Source organism: Botrytis cinerea, chromosome 10 (assembly GCF_000143535.2).
Source record: "Botrytis cinerea B05.10 chromosome 10, complete sequence".
Lineage (NCBI taxonomy): Eukaryota > Fungi > Ascomycota > Leotiomycetes > Helotiales > Sclerotiniaceae > Botrytis > Botrytis cinerea.
In genome coordinates, this window is record NC_037319.1 from 416,217 (window position 1) to 438,725 (window position 22,509).

The 22,509-nt window shown below is 43.3% G+C and overlaps 7 protein-coding genes across 8 annotated transcripts; 2 read left to right on the top strand and 5 right to left on the bottom strand.

Moving 5' to 3' along the window:
- Positions 1–1,402: 1,402 nt before the first annotated feature.
- Positions 1,403–2,909, bottom strand: BCIN_10g01020 (hypothetical protein). Its single transcript, XM_024695427.1, has 3 exons — positions 2,557–2,909; positions 1,969–2,485; positions 1,403–1,916 (listed from the first exon to the last, which is right to left on the bottom strand). Exons 2-3 carry the CDS (start codon positions 2,084–2,086, stop codon positions 1,591–1,593), a joined length of 444 nt encoding a protein of 147 aa, XP_024551221.1. The 5' UTR covers positions 2,087–2,485; positions 2,557–2,909; the 3' UTR covers positions 1,403–1,590.
- Positions 2,910–3,021: 112 nt separating this feature from the next.
- Positions 3,022–4,815, bottom strand: Bcprx9. The gene is made up of 3 exons (XM_001555709.2): positions 4,115–4,815; positions 3,827–4,038; positions 3,022–3,770 (listed from the first exon to the last, which is right to left on the bottom strand). Exons 1-3 carry the CDS (start codon positions 4,339–4,341, stop codon positions 3,739–3,741), a joined length of 471 nt encoding a protein of 156 aa, XP_001555759.1. The 5' UTR covers positions 4,342–4,815; the 3' UTR covers positions 3,022–3,738.
- On the top strand, positions 4,783–8,813 carry BCIN_10g01040 (hypothetical protein). Its single transcript, XM_024695428.1, has 4 exons — positions 4,783–5,182; positions 5,239–7,829; positions 7,885–8,308; positions 8,543–8,813. The coding sequence occupies exon 2, from the start codon at positions 5,608–5,610 to the stop codon at positions 7,762–7,764; it is 2,157 nt and encodes a 718-aa protein (XP_024551222.1). The 5' UTR covers positions 4,783–5,182; positions 5,239–5,607; the 3' UTR covers positions 7,765–7,829; positions 7,885–8,308; positions 8,543–8,813.
- A 566-nt stretch (positions 8,814–9,379) lies between these two features.
- BCIN_10g01050 (hypothetical protein) lies at positions 9,380–12,517 on the bottom strand. 2 transcript variants are annotated; one of them, XM_024695429.1, is made up of 5 exons: positions 12,107–12,517; positions 11,898–12,021; positions 11,493–11,842; positions 11,061–11,441; positions 9,380–11,000 (listed from the first exon to the last, which is right to left on the bottom strand). In XM_024695429.1, exons 1-5 carry the CDS (start codon positions 12,153–12,155, stop codon positions 10,978–10,980), a joined length of 927 nt encoding a protein of 308 aa, XP_024551223.1. In that variant the 5' UTR covers positions 12,156–12,517; the 3' UTR covers positions 9,380–10,977. The 2 variants fall into 2 exon arrangements, with proteins under 2 accessions (XP_024551223.1, XP_001555758.1); XM_001555708.2 differs by having other exon boundaries at positions 9,380–11,441.
- A 144-nt stretch (positions 12,518–12,661) lies between these two features.
- BCIN_10g01060 (hypothetical protein) lies at positions 12,662–16,079 on the bottom strand. The gene is made up of 5 exons (XM_024695430.1): positions 15,551–16,079; positions 15,385–15,479; positions 14,276–15,322; positions 13,291–14,222; positions 12,662–13,236 (listed from the first exon to the last, which is right to left on the bottom strand). The coding sequence occupies exons 1-5, from the start codon at positions 15,728–15,730 to the stop codon at positions 13,025–13,027; spliced, it is 2,466 nt and encodes an 821-aa protein (XP_024551224.1). The 5' UTR covers positions 15,731–16,079; the 3' UTR covers positions 12,662–13,024.
- On the top strand, positions 16,076–18,545 carry BCIN_10g01070 (hypothetical protein). The gene is made up of 2 exons (XM_001555706.2): positions 16,076–17,116; positions 17,171–18,545. The coding sequence occupies exons 1-2, from the start codon at positions 16,678–16,680 to the stop codon at positions 17,473–17,475; spliced, it is 744 nt and encodes a 247-aa protein (XP_001555756.1). The 5' UTR covers positions 16,076–16,677; the 3' UTR covers positions 17,476–18,545.
- Positions 18,546–18,990: 445 nt separating this feature from the next.
- Positions 18,991–22,168, bottom strand: BCIN_10g01080 (hypothetical protein). Its single transcript, XM_024695431.1, has 6 exons — positions 21,654–22,168; positions 21,566–21,599; positions 21,105–21,517; positions 20,538–21,029; positions 20,376–20,465; positions 18,991–20,308 (listed from the first exon to the last, which is right to left on the bottom strand). Exons 1-6 carry the CDS (start codon positions 21,832–21,834, stop codon positions 19,590–19,592), a joined length of 1,929 nt encoding a protein of 642 aa, XP_024551225.1. The 5' UTR covers positions 21,835–22,168; the 3' UTR covers positions 18,991–19,589.
- Between the last annotated feature and the right edge of the window lie 341 nt (positions 22,169–22,509).

The window sequence follows — 22,509 nt, forward strand, 5'->3', positions numbered from 1 at the left end:
AAATTCCAAAAGTAGAAATTTAAGCGCCCGCTCACCCCACCTTTTCACTCTCTCGCCGTCGTCATCATCATCATCATCATTCCCCATTCTTCAACAATCCTTCAGACTCGGGTCCATCAACATCTCACATTTCACACCTCGCGTCTCACATCTCACAGACCATCCTCAGATCTTCCACCAAACAGTATTCTCCTCCTAACCAAAAACTCACCAACAATCCCCGAAGGTAGCATTTATCAGATGTGCAACAGATCCTTCCGGGTTATGGGAAGCGCCCGAGAGGATGTAGAAAGGTGGAACGTCTTGGGTAAGATTAAATAAAGATATCATGTGCTCAAAATTTGCACTTGGCATCTTCGATTTGGAAGGAATGGGAAAGTGGTGTTAATCAGGCGGGCAAGATTTTCTTGTCGTTGGAATGAGGGGAGGATAAGGGAAGAATCTATTGCATCGAGATGGCTATCTCGTCATAGCCTGTGAGTGGAAGATGCAAAGTTGTCAATACCACGGCTCACGTGATGCTGCTCGGCTTAGGTGAAGGGTGGATGAAGGTAGCATTCATCAGATATGCAACCCTTCCTTCGCAGTCTGAAAGACGGGGCGAAATAGAAAAAGGTAGTATTCATCAGATATGCAACAATTCCTTCTCATTCCCAAAGAATGGGGCAAAGGATCAACATATATCACATCGAGATATATTCCACCTCTTGGGACCCAGAATTCCCGCTCTACACACCCAATCCGGCCTGCTCATCGAAGAAGGTAGCATTCAACAGACATGCAACAAAAAATCCCCTTCTCAAATCTACATTAAAAGATCTCCATACAGATCCAAAAATAAACCTCCATCCCTCTCCTAAGACCATCTAAGCCTCACCACCGCAAATCCCCCAATTAGATGAACGAGGAATCAACGTAGCATTCTACAGACACGCAACAAAAGCATCTATCTTTACTCTTCAAACCCACCGCAACACATTCCTCTCATCTCATCCACATCTCCATCCACCTAAACCTGCAAACTCCCCATAATTATGAGTTGTCCCTCGCTCCAAAAATACCGCTTGGCATCCATCCCTATCCTATCCAAGTAAGCCAAGCCAAAGGAAGGTAACATTGATCAGACATGCAACAAAAGACTCTCTAGATCTTCCTCTAGCCACAAAATAACCGTATCCAGATAAAACTCCATAGATCAGCAAATTCGATACCCTTTCTAGAAGCTCGCAAAAGAAGGTGGTATTCTGCAGATATGCAACAAACGGTTTCTTTTCTGTGTTCCACGCTGTTCGTGCGTGCGTGCGTGTGTGCGTGCGTTGGAGGATTGCGATCTAGCGGTGATGATGTGGTGGGAAGTGGGGCCGGAAGAGACATCAAATAAGATGGTGAGGAGTGAGACATCTGGGTTTGGAGAACTCGTGATCGGGGATGGAGATTTTGAGTAGATATCAAGATGACAAAATAGATGCGAGTAAGCATGCAAAAAATTCATTGGTGTCTTGTGAAGAAAATATATACAAAGTTCAACAGCTCATCTCCTCAATCACCTCTCCTCAATTCCCCACTCCTCCTCCCCTTTCAACCACTACCTCACTTGCAGTTCGTTCCTCCATAAACAAACTTTCCGGTGGAGTTTTCACATCCACAAGTTCCATCCACGGGACTCTTGATACAGGTTGTTCCAACTCCCGTGCTGGTTCCCTGGCTTCCCCAGTAAAACACCCAGTAGTCGGTTCCTGACGACAATTGCGACTTTGTAGGCGCAGTACAAGTGTATGCGGAACAGGTACCGTAAGGAGCACCGTGAGATTTATCATATTGATGATCTTGCTCGAAGACGGCGAAGGTTTGGGTGCCAGAGACACGGGTGTTGTAGGCGCATTCAGCGGCTTGAATAGCTTTGGAGACTTTGGTGGCTGCGAGGGAGGTTAGTGATCTAGAGCGGGAGAGAGGGGATAGGAAGGTTACCTGTGCAAGCTGGAGATTTGGGGTAGTAGCCCTTAGTGTTTGAGGTAGCGGGGTCGAGGGTAGCGGTTGCAAGAGTGCTGAAAGCAGCAATGCTGACGATGGAAGTGAAGAAACGCATGGTGATTTTGCTTTGGGGATCTATGTGATTTCCTGAAGGTGATGGGAGAGATGATTTGAGAGGATGAGTGGCATTGAGAAATCGAGAACTCGAGACATATTTGTACCTTTTGCAAATAGATTAAAGGTCCAGAACAGCGCAACAAAACAATCTGGAATAGAGTGGAATAAACAAAGTCTCCATCTCGAAATCCACTCTCGTCGGGGAAACAATGCGAGAACCTAGGGCATTCAGCGATCCGGGGTTGGTCGAATTGCCGGTAGGGAGGTTTGGCGGCGGGGGGTTCAATGAAACAGGGGAGTGGGTCCATCCGATGTTCAGGAGATTGATTCAGGGGAAAGGGATTATGGGACGATGGAAAGATTGAGATGATTTAGATTTGCAGCTGGGTAATATAAACTGCACGTGTCTATTCGTCAGCTTGAGTGCAGATTTGCTTCAGAAGGTCTCACTGCATAGGGGGTAGGTACCATGTCTCTCGATCCCATATTGATGTGAGTATCTTCATCCCAACGAAACTCCTGGATGTCTTGGCACAGCCTTCAAGTCCTGGGTCGATACTTGAGCGCACAGTATCATCTTGGGAGGTGATTCCATCGTTTGCATAATATGGATATCCCTACACCGAGCTGAGGTCGGTGACATCCGCAAACCTTACCAGGACTAGGATTTATAGATTTAACCGTACACACCGATCGAGAAGCTTTCCACACCCAATCTAGAACGCGAGAGAACAATGCGGTTTTTATATCTACAACTCAAGTTAGCTGTAGCTGTTCGTATAGAAAATGGTTCATAATAGAGTTCTTCTGGAAACCGCAGCATAGATTAGAAGCGATGTGGACTTCCACATCAATACGATAATTGGCGACAAGCGATATCTGGCTTTTTACCTTAGCAGAAATGCGCAGCAACACTCTACCTTCAGAATACAATGCGATTTTTTTTCCGATCATTAGAATTGCAACTCTCAATAAAGTTCAGAAAAACGCACTATCGATAGTCCATTATATCTATGAAATCTAACGGAAGATTTCCATCCATTTCATTTCATTATGATTTCCCTCCAATAACCGCATCTTTCAAAAGACATAGACAGGGAGCGTGAACATCAAGTACTCAGCCATATATCATGTATGAATGCGACGAGCAATAAAGTATCCCAAGGACTTCGGGCTATAGCTTAGAGATCGTGTGTCTTTGTATCGCCGATATGGACTAGATGGCGAATGCAATCACTGCCGGCGCGGAACAGTGCAACTTGTTGCAGTTTTCAATGGAGGCTGGAGTCAAAAATGGAGCAGTTGTTACGGATCAGCTGTAGGCGGGCACTTCACGTCAGTGTGTTGATATTGTGTTGATATTACAATGCGGTGATGCTATCTAGCACAAGGTGTAGTTGTTTGGACAGAAATCCAGAAGTCGTGGGCTATATTGGCAGACGTACAGTTTTATTCAAACCCTCAGCTCCGACACCGTTTAAAACATCAACATTTGACACGAACAACTGATCCCATATGTTTTGAAAAAAAAAAATCTTCAATTGTAACTATCATACCCCAAATTCAAAGTTTCCCCTCACGATGTTTGACCGTGTGTCTATATGACATATAAGCTGTTATTCAAAACCAATCCATTCATTAATCCTTTCCTTACTCTCCAAGAATCTTATCGGCACCGGAGACTAGAAGATAGCTGTTAGCACATTTGTCCAAGTAGAATTCAGTCTTTCAAACATACCAGTGTGTCCAGTGTTATCTGGCTCAACGTTGACACTCTTGACTTTGCCGCCCTCGATAACAATTGCGTATCTCTTGCTTCGGTTTGTGCCCAAAACTGGAGCAGCTGGGAATTCAAGATCCCAAGCACGAGTGAAGCTTCCATCTTGATCACCGAGGAAACGGATACCACTCTTCTTGTCTGCATCAAGGGATTTGCCCCATGCGTTCATACTGTTCATAAGAGAATTAGTTAAGTTCAGCCTCGAAGGATGTGGGGCCGGAGTTGCGGAGTTGGGAGGAATCTTACACGAAAGCATCGTTGACGGATACAACGAAGACCTTTCCGGCGGACTCGAGCTTTGGGTGAAGGATATAACCAGGAACGTGAGAGTCAGAGCATGTTGGACTGAAAGCTGCTGGAACACCGATGATGATACCAGAACCCTCACCAATCTCGGCAGCAATGTTGACCTTTTGGCCTGGGTTGCCCTCGGCGAGCTCGACAGTTGGGATGGAATCTCCGACCTTGACCATGATTGCGATTTGTGTGTTTGGTATTGAAAGATGGATTGTATTGAGATGTGAAGCTGATGGGTTGAAGAGTGGAAGTAGAGTAGAATGATGAATAAAGAAGAACGAGAAGAGGGGTGAAGTCCCATACTTAACTATTCACTCAATCACCCCGCCATAACGTCACTTAAGCGTAGATGCATCAGAGCTCCCTTGTGAGACGGTGTCATTGGTGTCATTGGCGACATTGCTGTTCGAGCCACAATAATACGGAATGTAACCCCATAATAATAATAAGTTGCGAGTATTTGGAATACCAAGAACCTCTAAGAAACTCTAGGAAGGTCTAAGATAATGGGGGACGATCCGAAAACCCGCTTTTTCATCATCTGTGAGACTCACGATTCTCTCGATAAGACACGTTGAGGACCGGAGTTCCAGAATAGACAATCGACTTTCTCCTTTGGATTGCGATGGTGTGATATCAATATTTCGTGCATGGTGGAATGGACGAGGGGAGGCAAGAGGATGGGAAATCCGGCGTATCATTGGAGTAAGCTCGCACTTGCATCCGCGGGCTGGACCTTGTGCGGACCTACCTGGGCATCTGGGAGGGGGAGGGCAATCTATTTTGAGGGTGTTCTCGGAGCACAGGACAAGGCTTACGCGGGTGGAACAAGGCTACGCACAAGGCTGGGCACTCGACTATCAGTTTATCGTAGAAAGAATTTGGAATTCATGTCAATTTGATAGTCGCCAATTGCATCTGCATCCACACCACCAACCAGCATTGTTGGGACGTTGACGGTCGAGAACCATATCAGAACTACCGGATTATCAATTCCCTCTCTTTCCAAGTCAAACGGTATGTACGTATCCTTATCACGTCTTGCTGACAATTAATCGTCTAATTTGGGACAGTCTAGACCTTCTTCTGATGCTCGTTGCTCGATGCGATTATCTATCCAACATCCATTTCAATCTTGCGACACCAACCTCCCGTTACAGCTTCTCCCCTACGCCTGAATGTAGAAAAGATTGTCTCATACACCATTGTGTTCCCTTGATCCTGCCATACCTGTTATGACACCATTTGGATCCAGATATTCCATACTTTGGGCGGTTCCACAATTGCGGCGGCTGGTCTTCATCTATCCCACGCTCTAGGCTGTCTGCCACACGATACCAAAGACTAGGTTGCCAGTCTCCTTATCTCTATTTGTCAACAGGTCGTCTGAAAAATACCCACGACCAGATTACACGGATGTTTGCCAAACCAGAGCGCTCGTTATGGGTAAAAGAGGTCCTAAAAAGAACTACTTTGTAGTATGTCGAGGCAGAACGACTGGAATTCTTGATGGGTGGTCTCAATGTGAAGCTTCTACATCAGGATTCTCAGGTGCCAAGTTCAAAGGATATGAGACTCATGATGAAGCTCAAAAAGCATGGAACGAGTGGTTACAGACTCAAGGCTTTGCGCCCACTGAAGGTGCACCACATGACACACTAGAGAATAATCTCACAGATACTTCTAGAGTTGTGAACCAAACCGCAATTGATAACCATTTAGAAGCACGGGTAGGGTTGAAAAGGAAATATGAAGATGAAGACTCTTCCATGAATATCAATGGTTTCATAATAACCTCTGCTCGACCGATCGAGGCCGAAGTCAATGCTATATCAACCAGAAAGACCTTTATTAACCTTACAGAAAGTCCAGAACATACAATCTCATCCGAGAAGCTTCTCGATTCCGAAGGCGAAAAAACACCAGCGTTTAAGAAGGCAAAATCTGGCGACAACACGCCTACACTAAACCTTGATGTTGAAATTCCAGACTCAGAATTTGAGTTATCCGATGAAGATATTTTCAATAACATCACCTCAACATGTGAAAATGTTCCTCAGCCTGTTGAACTTACAACCGAGCAGAAATCAGTCGTCAAGATGGCAATGGGTAGGGATAATATTTTTCTTACAGGTGCCGCTGGATCTGGGAAAACAGTTACATTGCTGCAGATCATAGAAAATTTAAAGAAACGGCTGCAGGACAAAAATTCAAACACTCCGAAAGTTCAGGTTGCTGCTCCTACTGGACTTGCGGCACTGCCCTTGAATGGAAGAACGACATATTCCGTTGCTGGATGGAAGCCAGATTCATTCAAAATGCCCCTTGATGAGCTTCTCGGTGATAATAACATAAAGAAAAGAACAATCAAAGCTCTTCGAAAGTTAGAAGTCCTTATATTGGAAGAAATTTCAATGGTTGAAAGTCAATTCCTTGAGCGTCTCAATTTACTTCTTCAGACGGTAAAGCAAACCAAGAAACCTTTCGGAGGTATTCAAGTGATATTTCTGGGTGACTTTTATCAACTCCCTCCTGTGAAACCATTCGAGCATTGCATGATATGTGGAGTTGAAATGGTCGGGGTATCTGACCGTGTTTGTAAGAGTAATCTATGCAAAGATCATTCAGACAATATCCCTTTCAAGCCGGGTGATAAATGGGCATTCAATGCTCCCGTGTGGAAACAGCTTAACTTTAGACATGTCAAGCTGGAGCAAATTCATCGACAAAAGGACGAGAAGTTCAAAGATCTTTTAAACAAAGTTCGCAATGGCGTTGACTTGAGTGACGCAGAATGGCATGATTTGATACGTCCAAAGGTGCTTCCACCCAACGCTTTTCCTATTCGTCTCATGGCAAAGCGTTTTGATGTTGACAGGTTCAATGACTCTCAATTGGATTTGATAAAATCAGAAGCAAAGGTTTGGGAAGCCCTTGATGACTCATGTCAACTCTATCGAAATGAGCATGATTATCTGCGTCAGCACGAGATTAACAGGAAGATGGAAGAATATAAAATCGCCATATCGGAATATCATCGTTTTCCCAAAAGGTTAACACTGAAGGTTGGTGCGAAAGTAGTTTTACTTCACAACCAAGAACAGAAAGGTGGCTTGGTGAATGGTTCTCAGGGTACAATAGTTGGGTTCGTAAATGCGCAAAAATGGCCAACAGCTGTGATCCAGGGTGACCACGCAGATTGGCGACAAGTTCAAATGAACCATTTCACTGAAAAAAATCCTTGGAGACCTGTGGTGAAGTTTACGGATGGCAAAACGACTGCAATTGCACCTGTTCCGTCGGAGACTTTAATGGGAACGGTAGAAGATAGATATCTTGCTTGCAGAACTCAAATACCACTTATTCTAGCCTGGGCTTTGTCGATTCATAAAAGTCAAGGTATGACAATGGAACATGTTGAGGTATCTCGAAAGGATATTTTCGAGTCGGGCCAATTATATGTTGCTCTATCGCGAGCAACGACGCTGGAGGGCCTTACAGTCACGGGTTACTCCAGAGAACAAATCGCTATGGATGAGGATGTTGTGGATTTTTATCAAAAGACGCAGTGGGAGAATTTACAACCTCCTTCTGAATGACGAAGTTCTGGAATTTGAGCATCTATCATACCTGAAAGAGACTGAGGAATTAGGGATAATTATTGGTAGGTTTCAATCATGTTCATGCCTCGTGCTCGAAATGCTGACACAAATCTATAGTGGTTAAATCTTTGCTCACGCGAAAACTTACCTCTGCACTTTCATCCACCTCAAACTTACAATTTCCATCGCCGGAAGTACATCACTTCATACACCGGCGCCAGCAAGACTGATTATTTATTGTCAATATCAACATGTTGGTCTACTTTGTTCGATTTAGAGTCTACAAGTTTAAGTGGGTCAGCCGTTGCCCTGGCAAATGAGAAGCGAGATTGTACGACCCGCACCATAAAATCTCTTCAAGAAAATAATTTCTTCAACTCATTCACATCACATCACATCAATCACATCAAGTTGTGTATCTCAATGCCACTTCTGTAGTTGATGTTAAGACACAATGATGCTGCTTACTTCGACTTGATTGATGTACAAAAATTCATCGACCTTTGCTTTACCATCCAGCATATACCCATTATTCACTAATGTAAGTACCATATCCAACCCAACTTCACATCTCTCTCTCCTACAACATACAATATGATGAGCAAAATTGGTCCGTGTTACTGAGAGGCCTCAAGAACCTCGTTATGGCGATACAACCGAGCACTTTGTGCACCTCTGATTTAATTTCCTTTCACATTTTCTTTTCCCTTCGTTGATATGAGCGAGTTTACTGTGATTATCTGAATTTGGAAGAAGAAATGCTAATATTGAGAAGACAGGATTTGTTCTAGAGAAGCGTGCGTGTGACGAGATGAGTGAGAGTATAATCTAGTAGAGCGTTGGGGACTGAGGATTGAGCAATCCTTTCGTTCTTTTTACTTTCGGGAATCACTGAACAGGTGCAATTTGGCGTAAGATACCCATATATATGTTGTCTTGTCTCGTATAGAGGTAGGTATACAGTATTGCATAGCGTACAGTAGGATAGCATAATAGAATAGCATAACGATGGATTTCAATACATCAATCAACATGATGACTTTGCACTCGCTGGCCATTTTCCCTGCGATGACTTTTTGCTTGTTATTTTCATGATCTGATAATTAGTTCATCTATCCATTTAAATTAACACTCACTATATTGATGGATAGATTTACACTCTTTTCCCCCTCTACCTTTCCTCGTACCTTTCTACGTCTTCTCCGCCTGCGTCTTTTAGTACATCACTTCTACTATTTTTTTATATAGATTATATACATTATATATTATATCTCATCCCATCACTCTTCTTTTATAAATCACTCATTATCCTATTATCCTTTCATCCTTCTTATTGATATATCAATCTTTATTTTCTATAATTTCCTATAAACTAACTACAAACTATAAAATACGAGGAAAAAGATAAGAGAAAGGGAGAGAGAGTATTAATATCTAATATAATATAATATACTACACTATATACGCTATGAATATATAGACAATCCTATAGTACATCTAACGATCCTGCCTACAGGAAGAATAAATACATGACTAATTGAATACCTAGTATTGAAACTCATTATTCAATTCATATAAAGAACTAAAGTCATCACAATCAGACCAACAAATTTGTATATTCAGCACTCATGATATTCAATCTATCTCTAAAGAATCTAGATAACTATCTACATCTACCTACCAAACGACAGTGTTGTACAAATCACTCAAGTAGGCCACTTCCCCAACTCCTCAGCTCCGCAACTCCGTATTATTCCTCATTCCACTCACTCTGAAGGTCATCCCCATTCAATTCAATCGTGCATAATCACATCTGATATCAAATACAAGAGTGAGTGCACAAGAAGCAATATCAGCTGAACTAAAACAATCGTAAAAATAAATGCACTCAATGTCACCAACCTTCATAAACCTATTTTCCTTTTTCTCGCAAGAAATGATACAAAAGATCATGTCAGAGCTACGGGAACTTTCCCGCCACGCCATGGCTCGTGTCTCCGTTACCCATGCAATTCCTCAACCGAACCATGGGATTTATTTTCTCAGGTAAGACATCATACAACCATTGCGTAACGCCACTCCACATTCCCTTACTTCAAGGAATGTAGTAGCGAATCCAGACTTTGCCTACAAAAAAACATGATAATATCAGTCAGCTCTTTATCTCTAATCTTCGGAGAATTACCTTTCTTTCTTCATTTCTTAATTCAAATCATTTCTTTCTTTGTTCTTGTTTTATCAACAAGAATGGCTTTGTGTGAATGATTTCGTATTTATGATAACTAGCGTTTGCATCAAGAATGATACTACGTATAGCTTCAGGATTGCGAATGTGGGAGTGCATCTCGGCCGGATGCAAATGTTTTTGAGCGATTACTGGTCTCGATAGCATTGCGAAATATGTGATATGGATGCAAAAGGCATGGTTGATTTACGACTAGTCGCCTATGAAATGGGATTGATGGGTGTTTCTTTGTTTGTATGAATGCTATTGTGATTTTGTGTGAGTAGGGCGGATTGGGGGCGAGCACGACAGTTGGCAATTATCATTATGGGCGACATTGAGTGAAATCGAAAATAATCTTCTTTCGAAATTAACGAGCACGTTGAAACTTGCTGTCAATATGTAATACGTATCGAAAAGCATTTTTTTGCGAAATATTCTTTTGTAATGTTGTCATGGGTATTAAGTGTGTGAGTATGAGTTGTATCGAATTCTTTTGTTTATGGCGACTAAAGACGAACGAAGTCGACAAGATCTTCGAGGCGTATAGGGCCGTGGCAAATTGGTTGCGATAAAAACTCAGTCTCAACTGAATAGTGGTACAAGGAGGACATAAGGTGATGAGGGAGCTGATCGAAAAAAGCCAGTGATATGTCCCATGGAAGAACGCACCCCTATACTAAAGGATCGTCTTTGCTGTAAACTCCGCCCAAATGACCGTACGTCGAACCGAAAAACCTGAATATTATGAAAGAAATCCTAGCATCCGTTGTAAAAAGAAATCAAAGGGAATCGTGTGTTCTCGCTCGAAATTCCGCCGCAACATTTGTATACCCAGCGCACTAAATTTTTTTGGCATTTTCCGTTGCCCGAAGCCTTGGACCATGATGAATACAAACGAGAAGAGAAGCACAAGTGGAGTACACCCGCATCAATGAAAGTCGCAGATCCAAAGCTGTCTTCTGCGTTCTTCGAGATCGTACGATTTAACGAGCAGGGCGCTCACCACCTATGTTGGTTAGCAATTAATATTCACGACGGGAATGTCTGTCATCATCGTAGGCTCTACCTCCATATGGCTCTCGAGCATCTCCACGAGGAGCTTGATCACCATAGGCAGCAGCGGGAGCCGGGTCTCGAGCTGGTCTATCATCACGACCACCTCTGTCGTATCCTCTATCACGGTTTTCATATCCTCCTCCACCTCCACGGCGGTCATCACCAGAGCGGCTGTAACGGTCGCCACCATCGCGGGGTCCGGCGTAACGATCGATTCCACGGGGAGCGTCGTTGTAGTCGTCACGATCACGGCGACTGTAACCTCGGTCTCGGTCATCTCTGCCACCATAGCGTCCACCACCATATGGTTCATAGCGGTATCCACCTCCACGGCGACGATCATCGTAACGGTCTCCACCCCAGCCGCCACGAGGAGGTCCACGAGGATCCTCTGTAGATGCGTTAGTTGTGTAGATGGTATAAAGAATAATCAGATACATACCTCTCTTTGGTGGACCAAAGTACTTGCCAGGGGTTGGAGTACGAGGACGAGCACGACGAGCTTTTTCAATGCTCAAGGTGCGGCCTTCGATGACCTCACCTTGAAGGCCTTCCTTGGCAGCATCAGCTTGATCAGAAGTGATCATCTTGACGAAACCAAAGCCACGAGATTCACGGGTGTGAGGGTCGCGCATAATTTGGCACTTCTCGACATCACCATACTTCTCAAAAAGACGAGAAACCTCTTCTTCGAGAAGACGTGGGTGAATACCAGTGACGAAAAGGTTGGAACCTGGGTTGACTGCACCATCATCTTGTGGTCCTGGTCCGCGATCATTCTTAGGTCCGCTGCTGTTATTATTTGTCAGAATACATCATTTTGTGATTTGTAGTTCAGTGGACTAACCGCTCATCGGCACGACCGTTTCTGTCTGGGGAAGCAGATCGGCGAGGTCCTCCACGTGGGCTGTCATTGCGACGGGTTGGACGAGGAGATGCGCTGCGATCACGCTCGTAACGAGGAGCCTCATCTAAAAGTGAGGAAGATAACTTAGCACACGAATCCCAAATGATCAAGACCAGTTTCAAATCATGCGAAAGAATGCAAATAATTACCTTCGTAACGAGTGCCGTTCTCGTTCTCATAATCCATAGTGGAAGTCATGATGATGAAGTGTTATTGTAAGACGAAAACACGAAATGGGTTAAAAAGGATTGGTTTGTTTTGCTGAACTGGAAGCTCGAGCTGTCGCAAACGAAATTTTGAGCTCTGTAGATGCTCAAGATCGGTGGATAAGAGGGAGAATAATATCAAGGAATATTGCAGGAATGCAAATATCTGATACTATTGATGGGGAGTAATGGATTAATAAAGAAAGAAGATGGGAAGAAAGTTGTTGTTCAAAGGAAGAGGCACGTTTAAGGTCAGATCGTCAGGTAAAAGAAGTTGTCGCGAATTTAAAATTGGGCCTAGCGCTAAGACTAACCGACAGCGGCTAAGCTCCATAACACGGTGAAGCTGAAAACAAATAATTCGAGGTATCAGGTCTAGGCATTGAGCACGTATCATTAAATAGCTACGGTTTTACATGTAACAAGAGGCGCTTTTCTTTGTTGGATAGATCGAAATATCACTGGTAGATTCCTATGGATACAGGCGAAGGAAGCAAATGGAACAAGCATGATTGTAAGTTTGCAGGTGTGCTTGACATCATATATCTACAACTACGTATGCCAATCATGTCAGCCACAAAGATTGACAATCCTTCCTACAAACTTGAGTACCATCCGCCAGGTCAGGGTACTGCACGTAAAGCTGAATAGATGAGAAATCAAGGGCGTGAATCAATGATAGTATATGCGATTGCAGTATACACCAATGGCATTCTCATTGGTTCTACTTATAACCCTCCCCATGAAACGTGTCGTTGTAAGGAAATGCATTTGCCTGCAGTGCTTTCTTTTCCCTAGTTTCAACCAAACTCATATGTTAAAGATATCTAGAGACCTGGCTGCCAATGATACTACTCCAATCTACAATTCTCCGTTATGCATCATCTCTTCTTCATATGCCTCTGACTTCTCATCTTCATTCAAGAAGTCTAATGCAGCAACAGCCTTCCCGTCACATGCTCTTTCCAACGCTAAGAATGCAAAATGTCCTCCAACAACTGGTCTAGCTTTAAACTCGATACCTGGGAACCCACCAGTTCCCTCAGTGTCATACAAATCTGTAAGTGGTTTATCTGTGGTAACATTAGATTGAACTACGATTTGTTTGCCAATAAAGATCTACATACCTGTTGTAGTTTCATTGACCCATAATGCAATTGAGTCGACAATTTCTTCGCGAACCTTCTTACTGGCAACTGAAACGGCAAAGAACTCCCAATCACTCTTGGTATAGAGATGACGGCTATCAAGGGGTAAACCGTACTTCTGTCGAACTGAGTGGTACCAATCACTCTGTAGTTTGTAAACCTTGTCACTTACAAATCCGGTCTTCGAAATTTGTTGATCAGGGAGAGTAATAGGCTTTTGACCGTTCCCGATGCTTGGAGCAGATGATGAGCTTGATGGGATATGGAAACAAAGTAATGAATCTGCAAACAGATTGTATAGAATGGTCCATGATCCATACCAAGAATATGCCAATTTAGCATGAGTTCCATCTCTGGAAAAGGCGAATTCATCCTCCCATCGTTTGATGTAAGTTTCGGAAATATTACGGTAGAAAGCAGCATCTTCGGTTTCACCAACAACTTCGGCAATCTCGCTCATAGCCTTGATTCCTATGATACCTTTCAGTGCAAGATTGGTTTGGTTGGCCAACCACCCCGCAAAGTCATCGGTTGACAATTGATTGCTAGGGATAAGAGTTTCCCTGACCAAATAACCAGTCCATTGCTTCCATAGTTTATACGATTTCTTAACCCATTTTTTTGCTTGCTTTTCACCCTTGGCCTCAATGGGACCTCCAACAGTATCATCCATACCATCTGCGTCAACAAAAAGGGGGAAAGCGCTTTCAATGAATTGGGTAGTTTTGTGATCACCTTGATTGGACCAAATGCTTGCTGGCTTAGTGTCGTATTTAAGTGAATTTACCAATGCCAAACCCATGATGAGCATGTTACCACATTCTTCAACAGGCATATATTCATCCCTACCGTCTGGATGACCTGTTGCGTTGGGGAATGACGAACCAAGATCATGCATGGCGTAATCATTACTACCGAAAATTAGCCAAATATTAAACGTGATCTCGGACGATGGAAAACTTACGGATATTGGCCACTGAGCATATGTTCGATCAAAGGCTCCAGCATGTACGCCAACCATCTAGGATTGGTATATAAGAAGAATGGGAAAGCGGGGTAAATGACATCAATAGTGTTCATGTTTCCATCAGAAGAGATTTCCTTGAAGAAAATAACAGGATCATCAGGAGTACCAGCGAAAGAAGCAGCACCCAATACTTGACGTGCACTGAGTGCGAGGATATCCTTATAATCTTCAGATCCAGATTGTAGAGCATCAATTGCAAGTTGATCCGAGTAGTTGCTTGCGAGATTAAAAGCTTTCTGAAAGTCGTTATAATGGTATTCAAGCAGGTCATCAGCTTCGGGATAATAAGAAGCCCACAGTGGACGCATCGCTGTCAAGCCTCGAGCGGAAGCAAACTGAATGACTGGATTTTGGATATGTGCAATGGTAAACAGAGCACTGGCGTATGTTTTTCCACTTTCAGCAGAAGTGGAATTAGAAGTGGAATTGAGCTTGAATGAGTAGGCAAATGCGAAGACTGGCTCCTCATCCATAATCCCTCGGAAATTGGTGTCAACAGTATTTTGTAATTTCCCGCTTCGTGAAAAGTTGGTTCGTAGTATAGCAGATGTACCAGCTTGATGATTGGCTTCAGCTGGGCCTATGAAGTGTAATTGTCCCCATTCTGAACGGTCACCCCATTCAGTGAACAATTGCTCGACCACTCTCTTGGCCTTCCAGATCTTTAGTGGTGGTTCTTTGCTATCCTTTTCCGGTTCACTCTGACTGAATGACCAATCAATGGCATTGGCCCTATTGCCACTAACCCACAATCCATTTATGTCCAAGTATACATCGAGATCGAAATCCCCGGTGACATGCACGGTTAAGTATGCGGCAGGTATTGATTGTCGGAAAGTCGAGGTTGGTGTAATTGGAGATAGGAAGGACAAAACTACTTCGAGTGGCTCTTCGGATTTAGAAGGCGACGGGATATTATAAGTGAGATTTGTAGTTGACGCATCAAACGTAGCACCTAGAAATGCAGGATATGATACATTGAAGCTACAAATGAATTAGTCGTTGTTTGCAATTGAACATCGAATGCCAATAGCTTCAAAACTTACCTGTCTCCGGTTTTACTCAATGAATCGTGAGGTCTGCCCAACAATGGATAGACAGTATCGGCGCCTGGCACCGAAGCAAGTACAGAGAATCCAATCTGTACAAAAGGGGAAATTTTAGTGACCAGAATTTGATGAAATGACGGAGAGCTATTCTTCAATTCCATACCTCTTGACCTGTCCAAAATATGGGCCAATGTTCCCATGGATTCTCTCTTGCATGTCCCAACCAAGCACTCAGGTATGGATTTCGCACAATCAATGGTATCACTGGCGGGGTCAATGTAGACGCTTGTGCGACCGTCGCTGCTATTGCAGATGCGGCCTGGAGGTAATTTGTCCAACGCATGGTTGATATGTTATGTTGCGTGCATATATGTATGTACTCGTATCATCCAAGTGCCATCAAAAGGGACAATCCAGAAGAGTCGAGAAGGGATGAAGAAATCAGATAATATATAAACATTCACAAACTATTCCGACGCCAATGATGGAGAGTAGTAAACAGTCGATGGTTAAGAGAACGACGAGAGAGAATTGCTGACTGGGCTTTGTTCTTGCGGAAAGACACTCATGAGACCAAACTTGCTCTTTTCCATACCTTAGCAGGTAGGAAGGGGCCTTGGTATACCCACCCACCATTCAGCGTGCGAAACAACCGGCTCCGGCTCCATCTTACTTAACCTTTTCCCCTGTTCTAGTATGTTGTCATGAGACGGGAATGCGGGGGCTAGCGTTGTTTGCATAACTCCATGTTATGTTGTGCAATTATCCATAAAATTGTGCTTATCCACCCACCAGGCGAAGTGGGTTCTCAATTCGGGCCACCGTCAACCACCATCAACGCCATCAACACCGCCAACGTGTCTCAGGATAGGTTCAGACGACAACCTTCAAAATCATGAGTGTGAATCGATAGTCAGGGGCTAGTCGACCGCTTGGAAGAGCCGGCTATCAGGTACACTGCCAAGTCATGTCTAACACATGAATCGAAAACTACATAGGTAGATACGAATGTGGCATCCAAGCTGGAGGACAAAAAGATCATCTGAATCAATGCTTTCCTAAGCTGCCTACCTATACTCGGCGATGCTCGAATCGAAGCCCATGCCAATATGGTGATAATTCTTTTTGAACCAGTTATGTTGGCACTTCAGACAGCCACTACTGCCCAAGGTTACATCGCCTATGATGACAACCCCCCATCCCGAAATCCTACTTTTCTCGTTCTCAAATGCCCTTTTCTTCTTCCTCCCATCCATTTCACCAGTCTCCAGCCTGTTTACAAACACCATCATGTCAATGAAAGGCAAAGTAATCGCCATCACGGGCGGTGCATCGGGAATTGGTCTTGCTACAGCCAAGCTTCTTAGTTCACGTGGCGCCATCGTCTGCATTGGTGATATAGCCAAGGAGTCTCTCGAGACTGCCCTGGAGGGTAGTTTTGCCACACAGGTCAAGGGCTCGATAGTTGATGTTTCAAATCGTAAATCGGTTGACGGTTGGATTGACGAGATTGTGAAGGAATTTGGGAAACTTGACGGTGCTGCCAACTGTGCGGGGATTATTGGTAAGCATCATGGGATAAGGAAGATCCAAGATCTAGAGGATGAGGAATGGGACAAAATCATTGCGGTCAATCTAACCGGTATGATGTACTCTCTAAGGGCTGAGCTGTCAAAGATTGAAAATGGTGGAAGTATTGTCAATGTATCTTCCATTGCTGGAACGCACGGTCAGTCATTTTCCATCACATCGAGATGTTGAAACTCGTGCTCATACAAAGCAGGATTTGCGAAAATTGGACCTTACGTCGCCAGTAAACATGGAGTTATTGGCCTCACTCGTACTGCCGCATTAGAAGTCGGTGACAGAAATGTACGAGTGAATGCTTTAGCTCCTGGTCCGCTTGACACACCAATGATGGGACAAGCTCGAGAGACTCATGTAGATGAGGGCAAATACGATTCTATGGTCTTGAAAAGACTGGGTACCGCAGACGAAATGGCTGCGATAATTGCCTTCTTGCTAAGTGAGGAGAGTTCCTTTGTTACTGGGGCAGTTTACCATGGAGCTGGTGGAATGAGTGCTTGAATCATAGCATGCATCATCTACCTTTTGTGGTCAAAAGCAACGAAATGATATACTATCGTGATTGAAGTTTTTGGTGCCTCTTTAGGCGTAAGGGGTCATGAATTACAGTTCAGAGATGCTATGGCTGCAAAAAAATCCTCAATAAAATCTTTGAGCAGTGTTCCATATTCTGTGAAATTCCTTTTCAGGTTACACCACTCTATAACCTGATGAAAATGTGTGGAGCCGTGCGAGGACACAAGTCATGCGTTAATTATCATGGTTTCTGGATTACCCAGGACTATATTCAAAAATGCAAATCTTCGCTCCCAATCATACCCCCGAAAACATATCCAAAGAACGCTTCACATTCCTCGTTGGTAGAATGTAGTGGCAGTGAGACTAGTGATCAAACCCCTCCTTCTTTCTATCATCTTCCTATACATGCTTGTACTATATCCCATCATCCGTGAGAATATTTCATGTCGTCGAATATCTTTCCACTGTCTCTATTTGAAAAGCCATTCTTGTATCGTAGATGACATCTTGTGTTCTATACCAGACATGCTAACTTTTCAGATGTTGTCTATGTATCTCCGGTTCTGCGTACATTACATCATTCTATTCCTGGAATGAAGCTTCCACTCTTCCAACTTTCCGTGGCGATCGAAAGATTTGCGGGCTGGACTTTGAGAGCTGTATATGTGCAGTTGTTTTTATATGATAGGGAAAGATGTGGATGGGTGAGGAATTGCTTCGTGAGTGATGGATGGATGGATGGTAGACGATTTGTCATTTCTCCTTTGGGGAATGGGTATTCATTTTTGCTTATAGGGTGGGAAGATTGGATATCTTGATTGGATTTCAAATTGTGAAGAGTGTTGGATGGATCCATGAAATTGAGGAAGAGAGGTGTGAAAGTTATACTCTCTGTCAGTTGATGCTTTGTCAAAGTTACTACCAAAACGAAACAAATAAGAGAGAATGTTCAGTTTGGGATTACAACTTCGACAATATACATCGTTCGGGTTTTGTTATAAAGGATTTCTTGTTCTTGGTATTACCTGAAGTATATGAGAATAGAGTTTTCATTATTGGGGTGTGAGTGATTGTAAGATTGACTAGTCTTTGCTTGTTGTCGATTTGTCTTTTTTTCTTGGGAATGATATTTCTCCCACACTTTTGAGATGAAATAGTAATAATAAAGTATTCGACTGTGCAGATTCGGGAACTTTATAGATATTGAAATCGGCACATTTTTCAAAAGAGACACACACGATATCCTCAATCCATTTTTCGAGCGTCTGTTCGCCAGACATGGGGAATATTTGGAAGTTGTGTAAGACTTCCTTGAGTAGATATGAAAAACATTGCTCGGTTGCGCGAGAAGTCTTGGGCGACACAACGAGGATTACTACTGCTGGATTGCTCGGAAGCATGTACACTAATAATATGGAAGCAGGAGATGGGAGAGTTCGTGGGGAAAAGTTGTAGATAGGTTGATCTATGCTCTGCTATGCTATGCTACAGAATAAGTGGATACGAGAATTAGGGGAGAAGCGAGTTTGTTATCGAAGGAAGAGAGTACTGGGAGCTTTTCTTGATCAAAAATACATTGATGGGTGTTTGATCAATGTGGTGTCGACTTATCTTTACGTCGAATCTGTATATGAATGGTAACTTGACGAGTCAGAATTCTACTAGTTCGACAAAGAGTTTTGGAGAGGGTCACCAAAAGAGTGCGAGTGTTGTCACTGTCTATTGTTGCTGTTTTTATTGTTTTTGTGCTGTTTGATATTGTTGGGATGATCTTTTCAACTTATTACACGTCGTATTTCTGCACATTTAAGGCTATTTGTGACGAGTTCCATATGACCTATTTTGTGTGACCCTGGAAGAATACAATGGCGGAATCACCTTGGTCGATCTTTCAAACTTGTTGAGCTTATTTAATTTTGTAGAACTATGTAGAACAGAGGTTTGAATACCCAGCAAGATGGCTACAAGAGATCGAGGTTCTATTGTGGGCCTCGGAGTAAATCTAATTCTTTGCTAGACTAGATTTTAACCTAGTGCTGTATTGACTACCTCACATACCTGAGGGTCACATAAACTTTGAGATGATGCCCGAAGAATTATTTACTCTGTGCATCTTCCAAGATCTTCGCTGCACCTTTCTCTGCAACTCCATACACAGTCCCCTGCAAATGTGCTCCAACAATCATCGGAATCACACTCGCATCCACAACTCTCAAGCCCTTCACACCATAAACTCTCAATCCATCATCCACCACACCACCCAATTCTCTCGGCAACATCGATGCAGTACCCGAGTGATGATGCTCAGTCACTACCGATTGCCTCACATATTCCTCAATTTCAGCTTGGGTTGTCACACTCGACCCTGGATATGATTCTGTGAGATTGATTGCTTGAAGAGAGGGTGTAGTACGCATGAAACGCGTGTAATTGAATGCGACGGTAAATTGTAGCAAATCGATTGGATGAGAAAGGTAATTTGGATTTAGGAGAGGGAAATCGAAAGAAGAGGTTGAGGAAATGGAGACCCGGCCACGAGAGAAGGGGAGCTGAATGGCGGGAATGATGATCCCATCGCTAACAATCATCTCCATGTGAGATGTATTTGTGGAGAGCAGGTTAGATGCGAGAATTTGATGTTGAAGTTTGTAACCAGCAAGCACGGAAGAAGGGGTAGATGGGAGGAGGTACTGAGATACATTTTTGGATTGGGAAAGAGATTGGAGCGTGGACAGGGTTGATGGGGAGGAACCATTTAGGATGGTGGCGAGGGGTAGGAAAGCAAAGACATTTGCAGAGGCGGTTGTGAAGGGCCCTATCAATTGAAATAATGTGTTAGTATGACCATATGCCTCGAAGAAATATGGAAAACGGTAGCCCACCTTCCCTTTTCTCGTGATACAATTCTAGCTGTTCCGCAAGCCACGTAGCATTCGTACTTAAATTTCCAGTTTGAATCGCGATGTTCGGAGCTTCAAATGACTGAAATTAGTAAAGCATTCAAACTCAAGTTGTCCAAATCGACTGGAAATAAAACAACGTACCATTGTTAACAGTGGTGAACAATATGTGATCTTGGTAATTCTCGCCAACACCTTCACTCTCGACTATGACATCAATTCCTAAATCTTCCAGCACATCACGTCGTCCTATTCCAGAGATCTGTAATAACTGTGGAGTTCGCTGTGCTCCGGCACTTAGTATCACCTCTTTCTCAGCATTCACTGTGAATTTCTCTTCATTTACACCAGCTGCATATTCTACTCCTGTGGCTCTCGGCTCTTTTGAGTTCGTAGACGAATAATTAGAAGGAGTAGAGAAAAGGATTTTAGTAACAGTATTGGAAGTCAATACATGTAAGTTAGGACGAAAAGTCAAATTGGAGCTTGGGGGCAAAAAAGATTGAGATGTACTGCGTTCTTTGGTATCGGGGGTAATAGAAGAAATGATGAAGAACACGCCGCCGGCATTGAGACCTGCAAAAGAGTCTTTTATATAAGAGACGCCGAGTTCGAAGAAGGCGCCTAAGAAGTTTCCTGGGGGGGGTTTTAGATTGGATTCTCTGATTCTTGCAAAAATTAACAAGACAAATTGTGCAGGCAAAGACTTACTAGTACTAGGCCAAAAAAAGTTCGCGTATCCATTCTGGACAAAACCACTTTCCCCATGGACATTCGCATCATATTCAATGCCCCAGTCCTGCACTTCCTCTTCATCAGCAGGAGTAAAATGTTCGCTTGCCTTAAAATAAGGAAGCAGGCCCTCCCAATTCCATCCAGAATTTCCGAGTTCTTCCCAATGATTATATTCAGCTGCATTACCGCGCATGAATGCCAATCCATTTATGGCAGAAGAACCGCCAATTACTTTCCCAGCCGGCAGATCAAGCGATCTATTTCCGAGGTTTAATTGCGGTATTGAGGTTGTATTCCAATCGTAGATTGAGCCAAGAGGACCGTTACCAAGAACGGGGAGGTTGGCGGAAGTTATTAGAGGGACTGTTATGAAGTCTTCATTTTTGTGACTGAGACAACGTGAGTATGGGGAATGTCATAAGAACTTCAGGTCGTACAAATTTCCTGCCTCGATCACGAGAACGGTGGTATCTGAATCGTTGTTAACAAGAGTAAAATGACGATTCTTTGAGATAATAGACCTACTGGCATTCTTGGACAAGCGATTTGCAACGACAAGTCCACTTGTTCCTCCTCCTACTATCACATAATCGTAAATTGGTAGGAGATCTGCTGATCTTTCAAGAACCTTCCCGGAAAACACTGGGTGACATGCCACATCATGAAAGATGGATAAAAATAAGACGAAAGACAACGGCAGATACATCTTCTCCGATGTGAAGAATGCCAGTGATCAGAAAGGAAGTGGTTGATGGGTATCCCGCGCAGGTCATATACACTTCAATTTTTTTGTTGATACTATATCAAGTGGATGCCCGAATAAAGATCTGCATCATAAATATACTTTAATGATTGTTATCTGGTCATTGGTTGAGACATGGTTATTCACCTCCGATTCGTCGCTGACTGCAGCAATCTAGATCCTTAGGGTCGATTGGGAGCGAGCTGAAAAATGCCGCCAACCCCAGACACAGGCATGGTGGGGCAGTATTAACAATCTTCAGCAATCCCGAGGTTCGGTTAAGGTTACCATTGAATACGGAAAAAATGATGTTATTTTACGATTGATTTTTCTGTTTGGGTGTTTATTTAGCTTCGGGATTATCACCAGAAACATCGACATAAATGTGCATAGGACATAAATAACGGTGACAAAACACAGGAACAAGTTTTTTGCATGAAATGAACGTTATGACAATCATAGCAATTGTCACAGACGGCACAATCTCAATAATGCAACAAGTACTCAACTTCCCAAAACACGAAATCAGAAATGTAAGTGCTACGGGAAATGCCCAATAAAATGAATGTAAACTAGACCAGAGACTGGTAGAGCGGGAGAGATAGATTCTAGTTCCTGCGTGAGTGACAGCATATCTAT